This window comes from Miscanthus floridulus, chromosome 13 (assembly GCF_019320115.1).
Source record: "Miscanthus floridulus cultivar M001 chromosome 13, ASM1932011v1, whole genome shotgun sequence".
NCBI lineage: Eukaryota > Viridiplantae > Streptophyta > Magnoliopsida > Poales > Poaceae > Miscanthus > Miscanthus floridulus.
In genome coordinates this window covers 88,088,118-88,110,112 of record NC_089592.1, presented here as the reverse complement: position 1 = coordinate 88,110,112, position 21,995 = coordinate 88,088,118, and the positions used below count along the sequence as shown (strand labels likewise).

General features: G+C 43.7%; 2 protein-coding genes and 1 pseudogene across 2 annotated transcripts; 1 reads left to right on the top strand and 2 right to left on the bottom strand.

The window, feature by feature from the left end:
• Nucleotides 1–5,441: 5,441 nt before the first annotated feature.
• Nucleotides 5,442–6,329, bottom strand: LOC136500265 (protein pxr-1-like). The gene is made up of 2 exons (XM_066495621.1): nt 6,196–6,329; nt 5,442–5,676 (listed from the first exon to the last, which is right to left on the bottom strand). The coding sequence occupies exons 1-2, from the start codon at nt 6,327–6,329 to the stop codon at nt 5,442–5,444; spliced, it is 369 nt and encodes a 122-aa protein (XP_066351718.1).
• Nucleotides 6,330–16,578: 10,249 nt separating this feature from the next.
• LOC136500264 (uncharacterized) lies at nt 16,579–17,999 on the bottom strand (annotated as a pseudogene).
• Nucleotides 18,000–19,866: 1,867 nt separating this feature from the next.
• LOC136500335 (uncharacterized) lies at nt 19,867–21,338 on the top strand. The gene is made up of 5 exons (XM_066495670.1): nt 19,867–19,927; nt 20,015–20,062; nt 20,141–20,194; nt 20,361–20,462; nt 21,204–21,338. The coding sequence occupies exons 1-5, from the start codon at nt 19,874–19,876 to the stop codon at nt 21,252–21,254; spliced, it is 309 nt and encodes a 102-aa protein (XP_066351767.1). The 5' UTR covers nt 19,867–19,873; the 3' UTR covers nt 21,255–21,338.
• The last annotated feature ends 657 nt before the right edge of the window (nt 21,339–21,995 follow it).

Genomic DNA, 21,995 nt, shown 5'->3' with positions numbered 1-21,995 from the left:
AAACATATGAAATGCACATTCAAATGTATCATACAAGTTCATAAGCTTGCTCCTCCTACTTGTGTGCTCAATTTTATTGATCCCTTCCCTTTGTCATAACTCTCCCCCTATATCAAGTATTTCCCCTTTGTAGATATTTGATTATCTTTGTGCATTCTCTCCCCCTTTATCAACAATGACCACAAAGGTTCAAATTGTGACTACAAGGATGCTACTTTAGGAAAGGTGAGATTATCAATGTCAATCAATTAGGTGAGGATCATATTTCCAAATTTGGTTCAAGCTAGAACACTTGCCTAAGATATTTAACTCGGTTTGATCCAAGAACAAGCTTCTTCATACCTCCAAATAAGGGTTATCTTGTATCATGTTGAGTTAAACACTTATAGCTCATTTTCTAGATTAAACACTAGGTTTACAAGCTCACAAACATATCATATGCTACCACTAGATCAATTCAAGCATAGAAGCAATAGTGGTACCATATAAGCATCAAATTCATTTGACTTTCATGAATGAGCCTAATTTAAGAGTCCTATAGAAAGATTCTTAATGCATGAGAGGAATGACTAGATGCACTAAACATGTTCTTAGCAAGGATGTATGCCATGCCAATCAACTTTTACCTTGGATTGCTTGAAGGAGAGACATGTCATATAAGTGGAGGTGCATCAACACATATTTGAGAAATCCAATATATTCAACTCATTCCTTAGCTTGCAAAACCTCTTCTTATCTAATGGCTTGGTGAATATATCGGCAAGTTGATCTTCGGTGCCTACACTCTTAATACAAATGTCCCCCTTTTGTTGGTGATCTCTTATGAAGTGATGGCGAACATCAATGTGCTTTGTTTTTGCATGTTGGACCGGGTTGTTTGTCAACTTGATTGCACTCTCATTGTCACATAGCAATGGCACTTTCTTGAATTTGATTACAAAATCACTCAAAGTAGCCTTCATCTAAAGTATTTATGCACAACAACTACCGACAGAAATGTATTCGGCTTCGGCGGTTGATAGTGCAACACTATTTTGCTTCTTTGATGACCATGAGACTAGTGATCTTTCCAATAATTAACAAGTGCCCGAGGTGCTCTTCCTTTTAACCTTGCATCCCGCATAATCCGAGTCAGAGTAACTAAGTAACTCAAACTTTGCTCCTTTGGGATACCACAAGCCAACATTTTGTGTATGCTTCAAATACCTCAATATTCTCTTTGTTGCCTTTAAATGATTTTCTCTTGGTGAGGCTTGAAATCTTGCACACATGCATACACTAAACATGACATCCGGCCTTGATGCGGTCACATAGAGTAGGCTTCCAATCATAGACCGATATAGCTTTTGATCCACCATGTTGCCGCTAGCATCACTATCTAAATTTCCATTTGTCTCCATAGGTGTACTAATGGACTTGATATCATTCATGCCAAACTTCTTGAGCATGTCCTTAATGTACTTGCCTTGACTCACAAATATACCATTCTTCAATTACTTGATTTGAAGTCCAAGGAAGTAACTTAACTCTCCAATCATAGACATCTCAAATTCATTAGCCATCATCTTTCCAAACTCCTCACAAAAATCTTGATTGGTTGATCCAAAGATAATATCATCAACATATATTTGCAACACAAACAAGTCTTTTTAAATCTTCTTGGTAAAAAGAGTGGTGTCAACCTTGTCCATTATGAATCCCTTTAAGAGTAGGAAGTCCATCAATCTCTCATACCATGCTCTAGGTGCTTGTTTCAATCCATACAATATTTTCTTCAACTTGTACACATGACTAGGCTTCTTGTCATCTTCAAAACCAGGAGGTTGCTAAACATGAACTTCTTCATTGATGTAACTATTGACAAATGCACTCTTGACATCCATTTGATATAGCTTGATATTGTGGGCATAAACATAGGCTAGCAAGATTCTAATTGCTTCCAATCTAGCAACCAGGGCATATGTTTCTCCAAAGTCAAGACCTTCAACTTGAGTATAGCCTTGCGCTACCAATCTTGCTTTGTTCCTTACTACTATCACATCTTGATCTTGCTTATTTCTAAAGACCCATTTGGTTCCAATCATATTGTATTCTTTTGGTCTTTTCACTAGCTCCCACACTTGATTTCTTATGAAGTTATTCGATTCTTCATGCATAGCATTCACCCAATCAACATCCTTAAATGCTTCATCTATCTTCTTTGGTTCAATGGATGACACAAATGAGAAATTCTCACAAAATGATGCCACTCTTGATCTAGTTTGCACACCTCTAGAGATATCACCAATTATAGTGTCCAATGGATGATCTCTTGCAATATGAGTAGGTTGGAGTGTGGGAACTTGATTGCTTGCATTTGCTTGATCATTGGGTTGAGATGGTGTACTAGCCACTTGATCTTGATCATTTTTATGAGAGCCACTTGTACTAGCTTGATTTTCATCATCTTGCACATTTGAGTTGGAGAGCACTTGCACTTGATCATCTTCATCATCAATCACTTGTCTAGGCCTCAAATCACCAATGTTCATGTTTCTCATGGCATTTAAAAGTTGAATGCCTCTCACATCTTTTGAGTTCTTATTTTTCTCTTGTGAACCCTTGGTTTCATCAAATTCAACATCATGTACCTCCTCAAGAGTACCACTAGCCAAATTCCAAACTCTATAAGCTTTGCTTGTATTTGAATATCTAAGTATGAATCCTTCATCACATTTCTTGTCAAACTTTTCCAATCTTGTGCCTTTCTTCAAGATATAGCATTTACAACCAAAGACCCAAAAATATGCAATGTTGGGCTTTCTTCCATTCAAGAGCTCATATGGTGTCTTCTCTTTCAATCGGTGATAATATAATCGGTTGCTACAATAGCAAGCCATGTTGATAGCTTCAGCCCAAAAGAATTGACTCACATTGTACTCACTAAGCATAGACCTTGCCATATCAATGAGTGTTCTATTCTTCCTCTCAACAAGGCCATTTGATTATGGAGTATACTTGGCTGAGAATTGATGTCTAATTTTAAAGTCATCACATAACTCATCAATTCTTGTGTTCTTGAACTCACTACCATTGTCACTTTTAACTCTCTTGATGGTTGTTTCAAACTCGTTGTGAATACCCTTGACAAATGATTTGAAGGTTGCATACACATCACTCTTGTCCACTAGAAAGAATACTCATGTGTATCTTGTATAGTCATCAACTATCACAAAGCCATATTTGTTTCCACCAATGTTAGTGTATTGAGTTGGGCTAAATAGATCCATGTGCAATAACTCAAATGCTTTACTTGTACTCATCATACTCTTCTTAGGATGGGTGTTTTCAACTTGTTTGTTGGCTTCACAAGCACTACATAGTTTGTCCTTCTCAAATACAACATCCTTCAAGCTTCTAACTACATCATGCTTGATTAATCTATTTAGTTGCTTCATCCCAATATGACCAAGCCTTCTATGCCATAACCAACCCATGCTTGACTTAGTGAACAGACATGTTGACAATTATGATTCACTTGCATTGAAATCCATTAAGCATAGGTTCTCATTTCTAAATCCCTTGAATATCAAATTTGATCCATCTATACTTATGATTTCTACATCATCAACTCTAAAGATGCAGTTAAATCCAAGATCGCAAAGTTGAGCTACGGATAGCAAATTGAAGTTCAAGCTCTCTACTAGCAAGACATTTGATATGCTCAAGTCATTTGATATTGCAATCTTACCAAGCCTCTTGACCTTATATTTGCCATTATCACCAAAAATAATACTATCATAGCCATCATTGCCATTAGTGTTGATTGAGTTGAACATTCTAACATCACCGGTCATGTGTTGAGTGCACCCACTATCAAGAACCCAATTTCCTCCTCCAGCTTTGTAATTGACCTATAAAAAAATTAATTCTTCTTAGGTACACAAACTTGCTTGGGTCCTTGGAGGTTAGTGACCAAGCTCTTTGGCACCCAAATGGGTTTCTTCTTTGAGCCCATCCATGGTGTACCAATGAACTTAGTTTTCACACTATTTGTACCCTTAACAAGCATGTAGGAAGTATTAAGCTTAATTGAGGATACATTAGCATTCTTGGTTTTGGTCTTGCACTTATGCTCTAAGTGACCAATTTGCTTGCAACTTTTGCAAAACTGACCATTGTTCTTCACAAAACAAGTCTTGTGAGGAGCAAAAGCTGCCTTGCCTTTCTTAGGGGTATATCCCAATCCCTCTTTGTAGAGAGAAGCTCTTTGGCTACCCAATCACATAAGCAAGCAGTCCTCACCACCATAGGCCTTGGCCAAAGTGTGAGTGAGCTTAGTGACCTCCTTCTTGAGAGTCTCATTCTCAACCATTAGTGAGGCATCACAAGTAATACCATCACTACTAGATAAGGTAGAAGTAGATGTGCTACAAGAAGGGTTAGTGATAGTAACAACAATAGGCTCATGTATAGACTCATTAATTGAGTCACAAGTTAAGCCTATGTTGCAAGTCTCAACATGCTTCTTCTTATTTTGTTCATTAAGCAAAGTGGAATGAGCTTCTTCAAGCTTCTTGTGAGCCTTGCCAAGCTTCTCATGGGCTTCCTTTAATAACAACAACAACAACAAAGCCTTTTAGTCCCAAGCAAGTTGGGGTAGGCTAGAGTTGAAACCCAACATGAGCCCCTAGTCACGATTCAGGCATGTCAATAGCTGCTTTCCAAGCATTCCTATCCAAACAGAGATCTCTAGGTATATCCCATCCTTTCAGATCTCTTTTTATTGCCTCCTCCCACGTCAACTTCGGTCTTCCTCTACCTCTCCTCACGTTGGTATCTCAACATAGGACTCCACAATGCACTGGTGCCTCTGAAGGTCTCCTTTAGACATGGCCAAACCACCTCAACCGATGTTGGACAAGCTTTTCTTCGATTGGTGCTACCCCTAGGCGATCACGTATATCATCATTCTGAACTCGGTCCATCCTTGTGTGATCGTAAATCCAGCGCAACATATGCATTTCCACGACACTCGATTGTTGGACATGTCGTCTTTTTGTAGACCAACATTCTGCTCCATACAACATAGCGGGTCTAATCGTCGTTCTATAAAACTTGCCTTTAAGCTTTTGTGGTACCCTCTTATCACAGAGAAAGCCAGATGCTTGGCACCACTTCATCCACCCTGCTTTAATTCTATGGCAAACGTCTGCATCAATATCTCCATCCTTCTATAGCATCGATCCTAGATATGCATTGAGCTTATCAAAGGCTTCCTTTCGCAAGTCTTTACATTCCCTTCTCTTAATGTCAAAATGCTCTTTAGCATCCTATAGCATGTCAATTAGTTCATCTTTAGTGGGTTCATCGTCATCACTATCACTATCACTTTCATTTTTATGTTCATGATCACTATCATCATCACAAGATTGTACCTTGGTGGTCTTAGCCATGAAGCATCATGGAGTGTCGAAGAGAGAAGGCTTCTCATGAATAGGAATACTTGCAAGTGCTTTCTTCTTGGTGGTCTTGTCACCATCACTATCATCATCATCACTAGAAGAGGCATCACTATCCCATATGACCACATATGATTCACCCTTCTTCTTATTCTTGAAGGTCATCTTGTCCTTCTTCTCTTTCTTTTTCTTCTTGTCCTTCTTCTTGATCTTCTTGTTGTCATCACTATTCTCACTAGTGTATGGGCATTGAGCAACAAGATGATCCTTGCTTCCACAATTGAAGCACCTCCTTACTTCTTCTTTGTTCTTAGATGAAGATCTCTTTCTTCTAGCACGGTAGCCCTTCTTCACCATAAACTTGCCAAATCTCTTCACAAAGAGAGCCATCTTCTTATCATCATCATCATCATCCCATGAATCATCATCTTCACTTAATGTTTCTTGCTTTGCCTTACCTTTGGATGATGTGGTGGCTTTGAATGCCACACTCTTCTTCTTCTCATCCTTCTTCTCATCTTTCTTCTCCCTCTTTTCTTCCTTCTCATCATCATCTCTATAAGTGTCATCGATCATGATATATCCCAACACTTGGTTTGGTGTCATAGTGTCCAAACCACTCCTCACTAGAATAATGACCAATGTGCCAAATTGAGAGGGTAAGCATCTCAAGAACTTGTGTGAGAAGTCCTTGTCCTCCACCTTCTCTCTAAGTGCTTTGAGATCATTGATAAGCACTTGAAGCCTATGAAACATCTTCGGCACACTCTCATCTTCCTTCATCTTAAAGCTAGCAAACTTCTCCTTGATGATGTATGCCTTGGCCCCCTTTATGGCTTGTGTGCCCTCAAATGACTCCTCCAATTTATTCCATGCCTCATAAGCCATCTCAATGTTCTTGATTTGCTCAAATGTGCTCTCATCAATAGCATCATGAATGGCACTAAGAGAAATATCATTGTTTTAGAGTAGCACTTCTTTGGCGGCGGCAGGGTTCTTTGGATTTGCTATCTCAATCTTGGTCTGAACCACCTTCCACACCTTCCTATTGATTGACTTGATATATATTATCATCTTTGCCTTCCAATAGGGATAATTTGAGCCATCAAATTGGGATGGCTTCTTGGTGTTGTTGATTTGAGCCATTTTGACACCGAAGGTTGTTAAGCCTCAAATCACGGTGATCTCAACTTCGATACCACTTGAAAGGTCCTTGATAAGGATAGAGGGGGGTGAATAGTCTAATCTAAAACTCTACAACAAAACTTAGACAAGGTAGTTAGTAATTTAAGTGGCGAAGCAAATTTTGCGCTAGCACTACCCAGGTTGCAAGCCACCGATCCAAGTTCACTAGTTATGATCACTAATTCACACACAAGGCTAAGTTGCTACTTACACCTAGGTGACAAGCTAACTAACAACTAGCTTACTCTATCACTACTTCTAGAAAGATGTACACAAAGTAAATACAAGAGAGAGTGGAGGAGTATACCCAACGTGGCAAGTGATCAACAATAGAATACCAAGGGATGATCAACACAATTATTTAATCCTGAGGTTCACTTGCTATGTCACTGAAAATGGCCAAGAGAGTGAGCTAGAGCCTACCACACGCCTTATATAGACTCCCAAACAAATAGAGCCATTGGCTCTCTGTTCTCAGTCACTGCGGGGTGACCGAACGTGCCGGTCACAATGACTAGACGCTTTGGCTAGCGTCCGATGCTCCGATGAGCACCACGTGTCACCCTGGTATGAATACCACCCGTTAGATCCTAACGGCTAGTCAGTTTCGTGCCACGGGTTAAGTTATGACCAGACACACCGGCGCAACTGACCAGACTCTACAACTTCTGCGTCTGGAAGTGTTGACTGGACGCTCTACACCGAGTCCGGTCACTACGTGACCAGCGTCTGGTCACAGTTTCACAGTGCCTTTCACCTCTAACACTTCACTAACTTCTCCACCCTTATTCATATGAGCTAACCACCATGTGTATCACCTTGTGCATATGTGTTAGCATGTTTTCACAAAACATTTCAAGGGTGTTAGTCATCTTCGCTAGATCCTATATGTAAAGCAATGAATGGAGGCATCTAGTGGCACTTTGATAACCATATTTTAATACAAGTTTCGCTCCTCTTAATAGTATGGCTGTCTATCCTAAATGTGATCATACTTTCTAAGTGTCTTGATAACTAAAACAAAATGTTCCTATCAATTATACCTTTGCCTTGAGTCTTTTTGTTTTTCTCTTTCTTCTTTTCCATTTCTCCAAGCACTTGATCACTTGTGGTTTCATTTCCACTTTGATCATAACATCTTGCTCACCACTTGGAGTGTGCCAGCTATCTCTTAATCACTTAGATAAACTAGATTAGCACATAGGGTTTTATCAATTCACCAAAACCAAACTAAAGCTTTCAGCGTCCCGCCCAATCAGCATCAGAGTAGACCTTCAACTCAGTTGATGGAGAAGGTGAGATGATGAGGCCATCATTGATGGAGTCGCAGAGGTACCGAAGAATCCTCTTGACAAGATTCAATGAGCAGCACTGGGGGAGTGCATGTACAGGTAAGCCTGATTGACTGCATAGGCGATGTTCAGTCATGTTAGAGTCAAATACTATAGTGCCCCTATGATACTCTGATAGAATGTTGCATCGGTAGCTGGCTCACCATCAGCTGTTGACAGCTTCTACTTAGCATTGATTGGAGTAGAAGCTGGTTTGCAATTGGCCATGCCAGCCCGCTCTAGAATGTCCTCCGTGTACTGGGCCTAGGAGAGGGAGAAACCAGTGGCATCACGACAAACCTGAACACCAAGAAAGAAACATAGGTCACCTAGGTCCTTGATGGCAAACTCTCAATAGAGGGCATGGATGATTTGCTGAAGTAGTGACGTCGAGGACGCAGTCAGGATGATGTTGTCCACATAGACCAGAAGATAGGCCATAGCATCGCCCTGCTTGTAGACGAATAGCGACGTGTCAGAGCCGGTTGAGGTGAAGCTAATGGAGCGGAGGTAGTTTCCTAGACGCTGAAACCACGCCCGCGGTGCTTGTTTCAGTCCGTATAGGGACTTAACAAGGAGTCAGACATATTCTGGATGGAGGTCGTCAACAAACCTAGCTGGTTGATGACAATACACTCGCTTAGCCAACTCGCCATGGAGGAACACGTTCTTGATGTCAAGTTGGTGCACTGGCCACTATCGCATGACAGCGAGATGAAGCATCATGCGAATGGTGGATGGCTTGACCACCGGGAGAAGGTTTGGTGGAAATCGACCCCTGGGCGCTGAGAGAACCCATGGATGACCCACTGAGCCTTGTGTCTGAATGGACCATGACGCCTAAGAGGGGGGTGAATTAGGAAACTTAAAATTTTAACTCTAAATTATGGCCTCTTTTTCTACCCTTAGCAAAACCTATGCAAAAGATAAACTATCTAAATGTGCAACTACGGTTTTGCTAATGTGTTGCTATCTCTACCGCAATAGAAGTAATGTAATCAATGTAAGTGCGGAAGCAAAAGACCAAGGTAGAGATATGCAAACTCCCGTCGACGACTCTGGTATTTTTACCGAGGTATCGAGAAGCGCGCAAGCTTCCCCCTAGTCCTCGTTGGAGCCCCTCGCAAGGAATCCCTCGTAAGGGCCAAGCTCCTGGTCGGGTAACTCTGTGGATAGCCTCGGGCCTTCCCCACGCGTAAGTGGGTCTCTGACGTGCCACTCGGCAAGCCTCTCCCGGATGCTCCCCGCCATCTTCACTATCAAGCTTCTGGCCGAAACGCCGTGGGCCTTGTTCCCTCCGGTACACGGTGGCGGCCACACCACAAACGCGGTTGGTGTGATCTCGCAAGACTACAAGCCCCTCCGATGTACAACAATGGTGCTCACAAGCACCGGGTAGAAAGAGGTATGCAAACCTCACTAACACACTAGGCCTAAACCTAGAGCAAGTGCATGAGCGATGGTCTAATCAACCTAAGCACTTCGCAAAGCACCTACGCTAATCACCTAATGAATCACTAAGCTCTATGCAAGTGGAGATTACTAAAATGGTGTATCAACACCCTTGGTATGTTTCCTCAGCTCCACTCTACTCAAATGGTCGGTTAGGGGTTGTATTTATAAGCCCCACTGAGAAAGTAGCCATTGGGGTCAAATTCCCGCGAAACTGCTACTGACCGGACGCTGAATCGTCCTGACCAGACGCGTCCGGTCGTCCCGACCGTTGAGCCGGCAATATACTGATCGGACGCTAGCTAGCGTCCGGTCACCTGCCATCGGACGCGTCCGGTCACAGATTTGCTGCTCTGGAACCTTACTGTACTCGATCGGACGTTGCTGTCCTACGTCCGGTCAGTTGCCGCCAGTGTCCGATCAGTGTCCGGTCGCCTGTCTACTGAGACACTTGCCCAATGTCCGGTCGCAGCGTCCGGTCACTTGTCCAGCATCCGGTCCAGCGTTCGGTCACCACAGTGAGCTCATTTCTTCATGATCTTGCGTACGGCTTGGTTCCAATCTTCATGCTTAGACTTTGCTTGATATCTTGGGTCTTCTCTTGTGCTTCTAAGGTCTTTCTTAAGGTGTTGATCATCGGATCACCACGTCGCCTTCGTCCAAGTCACGTCTTGCACCCTATTGAACTACAAAATAAACACTTGCAAATTCATTAGTCCAATTTGGTTGTGTTAGTCATCAAACACCAAAATCCAAAGTAAATGGGCCAAGGGTCTATTTTCCTTACAATCTCCTCCTTTTTGGTGATTGATGACAACACGACCAAAGCAAGCAAATGATAAGAATTTGGAGATTAAAAACTACCTACTTGCTAGGATGCAATGCAAATGGCAAGGTTATATGATACTAATTGATAGATACCAATTAAAACTTTACTTAAAAGCTTGTCTTGCCCTTGCAAATGTCCCCATGTGATATTATGGATTAAAGCCTAGCTTTCTAAAAAAATTCTCCCAAAAAAATTCTCCCATTACTTAGACTAATCCATAATTCACTTTCCTCCCTTTCTCGGACCATTACTATTTGTAACTAAATGCTTGTCTTTGGTCCTTCAAATTCTCCCCCTTTGGCATCAAACACCCAAAAAGGAATACATTAGTAGCACAAGGGAGGGTCAAACTTTGTGAACCAAAAGAAGGATTTGATTAGCATGGAATAGGTCACAAAACTTGACTATCACATTATATAGACTAAGCTCTCCCTAAATTTATGCATACATATGATAAAAACAAAGCATATGCATAATTAGCAATTTATTGCACAAGAGAGGTTAATCTATATAATGCATGGAGAAAGCAAATAAATATCAAAGTGAGATCAACATGGTGATATCGGTTTAGAAATGCCATATGTGAAAATCAATTTGATTTCTACCAATTTAAGTATAATGCTTTCCTTTGGGGACTCCATTTTCCTTGCAATGAGACTACTACACACAAGATAAGCTTGAAAAGGTGTTAGTCTCAAAGCATCCAACTTGTAGATTAAGCTCCCCCTAAATTTGTGCACACAAGTGTTGAATACTTGTAAAATTTGTGCACATTGATTTAAGTATCAAAATACCACTTGAAAGTTGATATTTGGGAGAGATTATCTACAATTTGGACTTTGGCACATATTAGATAAATAATTGTAAAGCAAGCTATGTGCTGTGCTCCTAAACAATTTAAAACCATGTAGGTTTGCTCCAAGGGTTGATAATGAAACCGAGCAAGCCTACCATATGATATACCTATTGAATGCATGACAAAAGATTTAAGCATGTAAATGCAAACATAGGCATGAAGTGTAACTAGATGCTAAAAGATATCAATCGTAGGAAAAATTAAATCAAAAACCAATTGAAGTAAATTGAATCTAGTTACCTAACATGGGAAGGGGAATTTGGGTCCATAATATTCACTAACCCACTTGGCAATGACTTTGACCATCATGATGCACCCCATGAAATGCATCCATACTTTGCCAAGTCTCCAAACTCCCCGAAGTCCGACGGACTTCTCACTTCCCTTTTGGGATCCAAACCTTCTTGGTGCTCTTCATGTTTGAAATGATTTCCTTTGGCACCCAAAAGCGTTTGACCCCATTGTTGGCTTGCTTGTTCACCTTAATGGCCACCACCTTGTCATTTTTCTTCTTCTTCAAGAGATAAGGTGTGGAGGCCTTCTTGTCCACCTTGTTGGTGTAGGTGTTGGAGAGCTTGCTTGTTTACTTCTTCTCTTTCTTCTTTGCTCCTCTCCCATTCTTCACCTTGCACTCATAGGACTTGTGGCCTTCCTTGTGACATACATAGCAAACCACGGTTTGTCCTTCATTAAGCTTCTTTACTCCCTTGACGGTGTTATCTTGATGAAGTTGGGCTTGCTTCGCCTTGCCTTTTACTTAAGTCAAGTTCTTGGTGAGGCGAGCTACTTGTTGCTTAAGTTCCTCATTTTCCTTTGCAACCTCTTGTGTGCATGTATCTACAATAACTTTCTCAACATAAACTTGGTTGCACAAATGTGAGTCTAAACATAAATCATTGCAAGAAGTAGAGGCATCCTTTTTAATGATAGAACTTTTCTTTTTAGATGCCTTGGTGAGGGTATTTTTGACAGCTTCAAGATTAGCAACTTTATTAGTTAGCTCATCACAATGTTTGCACATGATTTTCAATTTAGCAAGCAAACTTTGATAATCATTTTGTGAGCTAGCTAACTTTTCTTTTAATTTTTCATTTTTCTTTTCAAGTTGCTTATCATTGATTGTGCATTCATTTGTTGTTGCACTAGCCTCAAGTTGCTCAATTTTAGTAGATGGTTTAACATTGAGATTCGCAAAGTTTTCATATAGTTCAAGCAAATTCTTGTATGCTTCTTGTGAACTACCTAGCTCTTCTTTTAAATTTTTGAGCTTCTTTTGTTGACTAGTGCAAACTTTAGCATATTTAAGATTTTGTTGCACAATTTCATGATAAGAAGGCACATCATCATCACTATCACTCTCACTAGAGGAAGAACTTTTGTTACCTCGTGCCATAAGGCACACACGAGAAGAGCTTGATGATGAGTGCTTGCGGCCTCGCCTCTTGTGATGGTGTTCTTCTTCACTTGAAGAATCATCCCATGATCTTATTGAGGTGAGGGCTTGGTTCTTGTATGCCTTCTTCTTTGTCTTGGGTGTGGGCTTATTTGGACAAACTTCCACAAAGTGCCCCAACTCGCCGCATCCATAGCATCCTCTCTTTCTTTGCTCATTTCTTTGATTGGTGAACATGAGATCTTGAATTTGGATGGGCACACCCTTGACATTGAGCCTTTGGATTATCTTCTCCACCTTGTTGATTAATTTGATTGATTCTTCATCAAGGTCAGAGGTGGAGGAGGAAGATTGATCATCATCACTTGAATCTTCATCATCATCATCGTCCTCATCTTCTTCTTCATCTTCACTTGAGGAGCTTGAGCTTGAGCTTTTCTCAACTTGCTTCCCCTTCATCTTCTTTTTCTCGCTACATGCGAGAGCTTTGCCTTTGCTTGATGAAGAAGCTTCTTCTTGACCCATCTTACGTGACATTTCAAATGCCACTAACTTGTCGATGACTATGCCCGGGGTCATGGTGCTCAAATCCTCCATATTGTGAAGAATGGTGATGATGCTTATTTCTTTTGTGGTAGCACGGAGATGATCTTCCTCACGATGTCCGCATCATCTAGCTTTATCAATCCTATTGAATGGAGCTCATTGATAATTAGATTCAAACGTGAATACATATCACGAACAAGCTCATCATCATTCATTTTAAAGGAATCATAATTTTGTTTAGCTAGACAATGTTTTTGCTCACGGATATTACTTGTGCCGTCATGGAGCTCTTGGAGTTTTAACCAAATTTCATATGCCGTATTTAAAGTGAATACTTGGTTAAACACATCCATGCTAAATGATTCAAACAAGCAATTCTTAGCTCTAGCATTGAAATGTATTTCTTTTTCCTCACTCTTTGTGGGTTTTTCGGGATTCTTGATGGGTTTCATACTGTCACGAGTGACTCTCCATACACCCAAATCAACCGCCTCAAGGTGGCAAGCCATTCTAGCCTTATAATAATGAAAGTTAGTGCCGTCAAAGTACGGAGGCCTAGAGATATCCATCCCAACCACTCTAAATGGCGTCGGCTCAATGGCGGTTAAGCCAATGGTCCAAATTGAGCCAACCGGCTCTGATACCAATTGAAGAGACCATGACGCCTAAGAGGGGGTGAATTAGGCAACTTAAAATTCTAACTCTAAATTATGACCTCTTTTTCTACCCTTAGCAAAACCTATGCAAAAGATAAACTATCTAAATGTGCAACTATGGTTTTGCTAATGTGTTGCTATCTCTACCGCAATAAAAGTAATGTAATCAATGTAAGTGCGGAAGCTAAAGAGCAAGATAGAGATATGCAAACTCCCATCGATGACTCTGGTATTTTTACCGAGGTATCGAGAAGCGCGCAAGCTTCCCCCTAGTCCTCGTTGGAGCCCCTCGCAAGGGCCAAGCTCCCGGTCGGGTAACTCCGTGGATAGCCTCGGGCCTTCCCCACGCGCAAGTGGGTCTCCGACGTGCCACTCGGCAAGCCTCTCCCGGATGCTTCCCGCCGTCTTCACTATCAAGCTTCCGGCCGAAACGCCACGGGCCTTGTTCCCTCCGGTACACGGTGGCAGCCACACCACAAACGCGGTTGGTGTGATCTCGCAAGACTACAAGCCCTCCAATGTACAACAATGGTGCTCGCAAGCACCAGGTAGCAAGAGATATGCAAACCTCACTAAACACTAGGCCTAAACCTAGAGCAAGCGCATGAGCGATGGTCTAATCAACCTAAGCACTTCACAAAGCACCTACGCTAATCACCTAATGAATCACTAAGCTCTATGTAAGTGGAGATTACTAAAATGGTGTATCAACACCCTTGGTATGTTTCCTCAGCTCCACTCTACTCAAATGGCCGGTTGGGGGTTGTATTTATAAGCCCCACTGAGAAAGTAGCCGTTGGGGTCAAATTCCCGCGAAACTGCTACTGACCGGACGCTGAATCATCCTGACCGGACGTGTCCGGTCGTCCCGACCATTGAGCCAGCAATATACTAATCGGACGTTGGCTAGCGTCCGGTCGCCTGCCACTGGACGCGTCCGGTCGCAGATTTGCCGCTCTAGAACCTTACTATACTTGATCGGACGCTGCTGTCCTGCGTCCGATCGGTTGCCGCCAGCGTCCGGTTAGTGTCCGGTCGCCTGTCTGTCGAGCCACTTGCCCAGCGTCCGGTCTAGCGTTCGGTCACCACAGTGAGCTCATTTCTTCACGATCTTGTGTACAGCTTAGTTCCAATCTTCATGCTTGGACTTTGCTTGATATCTTGGGTCTTCTCTTATGCTTCTAAGGTCTTTCTTAAGGTGTTGATCATCGGATCACCACGTCACCTTCATCCAAGTCACGTCTTGCACCCTATTGAACTACAAAATAAACACTTGCAAATTCATTAGTCCAATTTGGTTGTGTTAGTCATCAAACACCAAAATCCAAAGTAAATGGGCCAAGGGTCCATTTTCCTTACAGCGTCGTTCCAACGCACCATTCGGGTGGAGTTTGTTCTTGAAAATCCATTTGCCGGTGATGATGTTGGCGTCCAGCGGTCGAGGTACAAGTGTCCAAGTGCCATTGACCTAGAGGGCATCAAACTTGTCCTTCATCGATGTAGTCCACTCAGGATCACGAAGGGCGGCGTGTACAGAAGTCGGTGGAGATGTTGGAGTCAAAGTTGTGGTGATGTGCGCGTACTTTGGATTCGGCATGTCGATCCCATCGCGTCCGTGCGTGATCATGGGGTGCTGAGGGACCGAGTCAGGCGGCGCTGATGTGGAATGTGGCGATGCCGACGGATGGACCGATGCAGTTGGGGCCGATGTCGAGGACGAATGTGGTCCTGGTGCCGCGGATGCCGGGGCACGCTGGTGGACGGGGTCTCAGTTGGTTGAGAACCCATCGATGTGCCCAGCGCTGGAGCCGCAGGCACCATGGAGGCGGACTGAACGCGTGGACTCGCTGCAACATGTGGTGCACTTGGTTACCGATGGTTGTTGGAGTAAGGACGTCGAACCACTGGCGGTGGGAGCACATCAGGGATGCACGGTGCACTCCTATTTGTTGTAGCTGAATCTGTATTGCAAATCTGCACAAATAGAAAACATGTTGCATCGAAGAATAAATGACGAGATATGATGACTCATTTGATCTCTAGATTGTAGCACTTGTAGCCACGTTGATCCATTTTATAGCATAGAAAAACACAACGAGCAGAACGTGGAGCTAGTTTATGTGGTGCGGTGGCTGCAGTGTTAGGATAGCAGAGACAACTGAAGATGCGCATGTTAGAGTAATCAGGTGGGACACAAAGAGGAGGGCATAGGGCATTTCATTGCCACAGGGACGACAGGGGCGCCGGTTGAGAAGGTATGTGGATGTCGCAAGGGCGTCAGGCCAGAACGAGGGAGGTAGAGCAGCCTGGAACATGGTGCGTGAACACCATCATTGATGGTGCGAAGAACATGTTCTACACGTCCGTTCTGCTGGGACGTGTAAGGACACGTGAGGTGTAACATAATGCCGTGTTTGGCGTAGAACGCACGAGAAGCAGAATTATCGAATTCCTCGCCATTGTTGGTCTGAACACTCACGATCAGACGCTGGAACTGTGTCTGGACAAAAGCATGAAAGGAAATGATAGTAGGGATGACATCTGACTTATGCCACAATGGGATGTGAAAAATCATCAAGAATTACAAGGTAAAACTTGTAGCCTGAGTTGCTTATCACAGGCGATGTCCATACATCACAATGCAAAAGTTGAAAAGGGAAAGATGAAACATTTTGGGACTCATGAAATGGCAGCCGCACGTGCTTACCAATTTGACATGGATGACAAGTATGTGGACTAGACTTTGTATAGGTAAAACCAATGGAGCGAGACAAATGCTGGAGTGCGTCCTGGCCAAAATCAGCAGCTGTTGAAGAGAGGAGAGCCTACGTCGATTCCAAAGATGACATGCCCAGAGGAGTGCACAATGGGTAGAGCTCTCCAGACGAGTCACATCAGAGGATAGCCATCTTGGTTCGTAGATCCTTGATGGTGAATCCCCAGGGATCAAATTCAACAGACACAGAATTGTCACGGGTTAGTGCACGGACAGATATGAGGTTCTTCACCAATTGAGGAGCAATTAAGATATTATTGAGATGCAGGGAAGAGGAAGAAGTAGGAATAATGGAAGTGCCAGTGCAGGATGCTGTCAACTGAGTGTCGTTGCCGACAACAATGTGATGAGGAACAATAGATGCTGGGCGAGAAGAAAGGATACCAGGATGCGATGCCATGTGGGAAGTAGCACCTGTATCGAAGAACTAGTCGCTGCCGCTGCCGCTGGGAGTGTTCAGGGACATTCCATTGAGCGTCGTATAGAGCCCCGGGGGTATGGCGCCCGAGTCTTGCTGTGGGGGCGGCGCGGCAAGGGCCGTCATGGCTGACGGAGGAGCGGCAACAGGGCGAGGCGCAAGGACGCCAGGGTGCCACAAGATGAGCGGCCATGCCTGGACCACTCCTTGCCACGGATTGTACGACGACGTCCACTGTGGCGGAGGTGGTGCGACGTGGCTGGCTTGGGACGAAGGCGTGCCCTGACGGGTGCGGTTGTCTGCCTTGCACTTTTTGCGGCGGTCACCACCATCACCAGACGGCGCGGTGGATACAGGTGCAGGCGAGGCCGGTGGAGGAGCTGGTGCAGCTTTGTTGATGACAGTGGAGGAGCCGGTGTCCCGAGCAGCGAGGAGGGCGGTCTGAGCCTCCATCCGGAGGGAGTGCTTGATGCGGTTCTCCTCTTGCAGCAAGTAGGACTTGGTGTAGAGGAACGTGGGTGGCGGCGTCATGGTGGAGAGCATGGCAATGGCCTGACTGAACTTATTGTTCAGCCCGCGCAGCGTGTTGATGACAAGCGCCGGGTCGGAGACGGTGGCGCCGTAGTTGTAGAGCGTGTCGGCGAGTCGCTTGAGGCGGCCGCAGTACTCGCCGATGGACAAATCACCTTGAAAGAGGCTATGGAACTCCTGTTGGACATAGACCGCACGCTGAAGGCGATTGTCGAGAAATTGCCCGGCGATGGCAGACTAGGCGGCGATGGCGGTGTTGTTTGGCCGGTAGACGTCGTTCTAGATGTCCTTGGACACCGTGGAGTAAAGCCACGACATGATGCAGGCATCGATCTGCAGCCACTCAAGATCATCATACATGGCGGCGGCGTCCACCGTGCCGTCGATGTGATTTAGCAGCCCGAACTTCTTGACAGTGAGCTTGAAGAAAGAGCGCCACTGACGGAAATTGCCATCGTCGGTGGCAAGGATCACAGGAATGTGGCTGCGAATGTTGATGAGGACGAGTGTGGAGGCTGGAGGAGGGGCAGGTTCGGCGGCCGCGGCGAAGGGGTTGGAGGAGTTGGATCCATGAGGACTTGCCATGGTCGGTGAAGAAGCAGCAAAAGATGAGAACGGATCAAGATCGACTGATACCATGTAAGAGAGTAATTGGGGAAGAAGTGACCGCACTTGTATTACACTCAATGGGGTTACATATACAGGAGCAGAGCTCAGGCCAGCCACGCATGGATACATGCACATCCTACAAAGGAGAGGAGGAGAAGTTGCTGGTCGTTTACACAAAACGAAAGGTGCAGAGCTAATCTCGCTATCCTATACACGTCCGTTTACAGGGATGATGAGCGGGAGCGGGAGATGGAGATGGAAATGTGGTTCGGGTAGGGTTTTGAGGAGGGTTTGGGGCGGGCAACCCAACGAGGAGGAGGAGGAGTGGGAGATGGAGATGTGGTTTGGGTAGGGTTTGGAGCGGGCAACCAAACGGGGACGGGTTGCCCAATGGGGCAACGGGGTGAGCGAGATGTGTAGAAATGTGCCTCGGAGAGGGAGTGGTTTGATTTTGCAAGTGTATTTTGATCGGGCGACGGCGTGTGCGTCAGGGCAGGAGATCGCGGACGGGCGGCGTGGTTGATCGTGGGAGAGGATTTATCCTCGTGCACGCGTGATAGGCCGTGGGCAGCGTGGGTGATGGTGGGAGATGATTTATCGTGATGGGCCGTGGGCGGCGTGGGTGATCATGGGAGATGATTTATCCTGGGCGCTGATTGTGGAGGTGCAGTTTCTGATTGCGTGGGCCGGCTGAGCAAGGGCCGATTTCTTTCCTTTTTTTTGCTAGGAGCCGGAGGCGCTGTTGCGCGGGGGGAGCGAGGCCGTGCGGGCGAGGCGATTAGTTCTGTGTGGACGATTGGTCTGGAGATTTTTTAGTTGTAGATAGATAGAAGAAGAGATAGAGATAGAGACTTTGTAAGAGAGAGAACGATCCATTACAAGAAAGTTTGATCTGGTTCAATATGGATGGCTGCAGGGGTGCTCGCTGGGGATTTCGATTTGGTGGATGCGACACTGATGTCTTTGATTGACTTTGTGGGAGAAGCTAATGGTGCTCCTCTGGGCGAAGAGGAAGATGGAGGTTTGCGGCACCCCGTTCTCGTCCTTTATGGGAGCAAGGAACGTCGGGTTTTGTCAAGTCTGCGTGAGGGGAAACACCGTGATGCTGCCAATTTCTACAATGAGAGGATTGTGCCACTTGCCAGTGCAAATGGAGCTCATGTTCCTTATGGGGGTTTTGTTTGGGAAGAACTAATCAACATCCGTACTTCTGTAGAGAATCGTGATGGAAGGTTACCACTTGTCTAATTGTCTTAACTCCTTGACTTTTCAATTTGTTTCTGGGGTAATATATATAGGTACTCTATGCGGGATGGGCGTAGGCAACAGACTCTGTGGGACTTAACAGCGATAGTCACAAATCAGAATGGTGTTCCTCTGAAAACCAGTGGAAAATATCACTATAGGTGCCTTGCATGTGGGACATGGAAGGGCGGAAGCACCAAGGGTATCAAGCCTACGGAAAGTCATGTTCTAGGCACCAAGGTGGGTGGAACTAAGGCGTGCAAAATGACTACCCCCATGCTCATTCAGCGGCTGGAATTGGGATTGCAGCCACCACCCGTCCCAGGTTAGCTGAAATAGTTTATTTACTTATTCTTCTTAAATGTGGTGTGGTGTGCTCAATTACTGAAATGAGCTTGATTCCAGCTCCTCCTGCAAACCTGTTAGCTCTTCTTCCCCTTCAAGAGCATGAGTTTGAAGGTTAGCTTATTGTTCTCTTTGATCATTTCTGTTAGTTAAGGTTTGATGTGTTGAAGTGTGCATGGTTTCATATCCGGGTTCTAATGAGGTTTCATATCCATGTTCTGATGATGAAATTCCACATTTATGTTACGAAGAGGGTTTAGATGCAACATCTGATGATTCAGACCAATTGCTTCAGGCAGGTGCCGGAGATGCAGGTTAGGTCATTTCCCCATTTGTCCATTGCCCATTTTTATCAATTTTGGTTTGATTAAGTATTAAACTGCATATTATTTCTGTTTCAGGTGCGCAGGATAACCTTGCAGTCGTGCCGCACCCGCAGGTGGATCAAGGTTAGCTCCTTTCCTCTTTGCCCATTTTATCAATTTTGGTGTGATTAAGTATTAAACTGCATAATATTTCTGTTTCAGGTGTGGAGCACGACCAAGCGCTTCAAAACGTGCCACAACTGCCCGGAGATGCAGGTTAGCTCATTTCCCATTTGTCCATTTGTATCAATACTGGTGTGATTAAGTATTAAACTGCATATTGTTCTGGCAGGTGCTGAAGGTTCATGTTAACTCATTTTCCCTTTTGCCCATTTTTGTCAATTTTGGTGTGATTAAAATATTATACTGCATATTATTTCAGTTTCTGGTGCCGAGCATAACCCAGTGCTGCCGCAACAACAGGCAGGTCCCGGAGATCATATCCAAGCTCTTGCAGTTATGCCACCACCTCAGGGAAATGCAGGTTAGCTCATTTCCCCTTTGACTACTTCTGTGGTACACAATTTTTCGCATAAATGGTGTTTAACTCTTCATAGCAGCAAGTAGCGCTTTCCCAGGTCAAACAATTGTTGTACTGAAAATTCTTATTATATGTATTTCATTAATGTGCATTTTCTTTTCTTTGTCTCCATACATGCTTTGGATTTATGCGAAATGCTTCTCTTTCCTTTTTTTTCTTTTCTTGATGTGTACGTTTTCATTTCTTAGAACCAGTATTTGATTGTTTTTTATGAGACCGTGAAAGATACCTATAATCTGAACTTGCAAAAAGAAAATGAAAATTAGTTATTGGATAGTATACTGTTAACAGCTTGTAATCATTTTCTTAGGATTGTTGAAGGCATAATAAAGTCATTGAAAGTTAAATTAATAGCCTAGCCTTCTCATCTACTCCCTCCGTCCCTAAATAACTGTCGCCATTGGTGTGCGTGTCGCAAGTTTGACTCGATTTGTAGAAAATGCGTGCAACATTTGTATCTCCAAATAAATTTATTAAAAACTAAATTTAAATATCTTTTCAATGATACTAATTATGTACCATAAATATTAATATTTTTTTAATATATATTTAGTCAAATTTGTTTTTTTGAAACGAAAACGACAAATATTTAGGGACAGACAGAGTACAGATGACTTCACTCTTTTTTATTTAGGAAAAAGTCAACATGTAACTCATCCCCTGTGCCCATTTTGTGGTTTTCAGTTCAGCTGCCTGCAGAAGAGAATTCTTTGCCCCATGGATCATTGGATATAGCCTCTGTCCTTGATGCTCATGAAAAGATCAGTGCACTTCTTGATGAATTTCTACCATATCTGGGTCCTCATCCTCATGCAGGGCAAGGGAAATGGTCTGATTTTAAGGACTCAAGGGATTGTCTGCTGAAGATAAGTGGTCTGTGCAACAGGAGTGAGCCTCAGCACCTGAATGCAACTGATGTATTATCTGCGGTAATCATATCTTGTTTGGGTACTAGCTTCGGTAGTACCATTAAAATATGGCTAGTTTTTGGATTAATATCTAAAATTGACATGCTCTAAAATTTTTGGCTTAGCCGATTGGAATTTATTGCATTGGCAGCCAGTGGGCGAGCAAGTCTGCTCACTAAAATTTGACTGCCCATTGTGCCCACAGGTTGTTTGAGGCGGCAGCGCCTGATTTGTTCCTTTAAATGAGTTGCTGTTTTGTTAACACTCTCAAAATCTTGTATCCAATTGCTAATCGTTTGCACAATATGCCATGTGGGTCCAATTTGTGCCATACCTACATCATGGCGAACTTTGGCGTGGCTATGAACTTTTTCCTCCATGTTTTGGCATTGCCGACAAATTGACATGGTCATTTTTGCCCTCGTTTTTGTCATGACCAACTTTTGTAAGGTGCATATGGAAAGAACCAAATAACATGTTCTTATCGGTTTGCTTGAACAGGTACTCTCTATAAGAAGGAAGGTGGAAATGCAGAACAAGAAACTCTACCCCCAACAAAATCTTCGGC

Excerpts from the sequence above, each read along its gene's own strand:
- LOC136500265 (XM_066495621.1), bottom strand. The coding sequence starts at position 6,329 with ATGGCTTATGAGGCATGGAATAAATTGGAGGAGTCATTTGAGGGCACA. Across the intron at positions 5,677-6,195 it reads GATGAGAGTGTGCCGAAGAT|TGAGAATAGTGATGACAACA; the intron begins GTTTCATAGGCT and ends CCCATACACTAG.
- LOC136500335 (XM_066495670.1), top strand. The coding sequence starts at position 19,874 with ATGCAACATCTGATGATTCAGACCAATTGCTTCAGGCAGGTGCCGGAG. Across the intron at positions 20,063-20,140 it reads GCACCCGCAGGTGGATCAAG|GTGTGGAGCACGACCAAGCG; the intron begins GTTAGCTCCTTT and ends TTTCTGTTTCAG. Across the intron at positions 20,463-21,203 it reads ACCACCTCAGGGAAATGCAG|TTCAGCTGCCTGCAGAAGAG; the intron begins GTTAGCTCATTT and ends TGTGGTTTTCAG.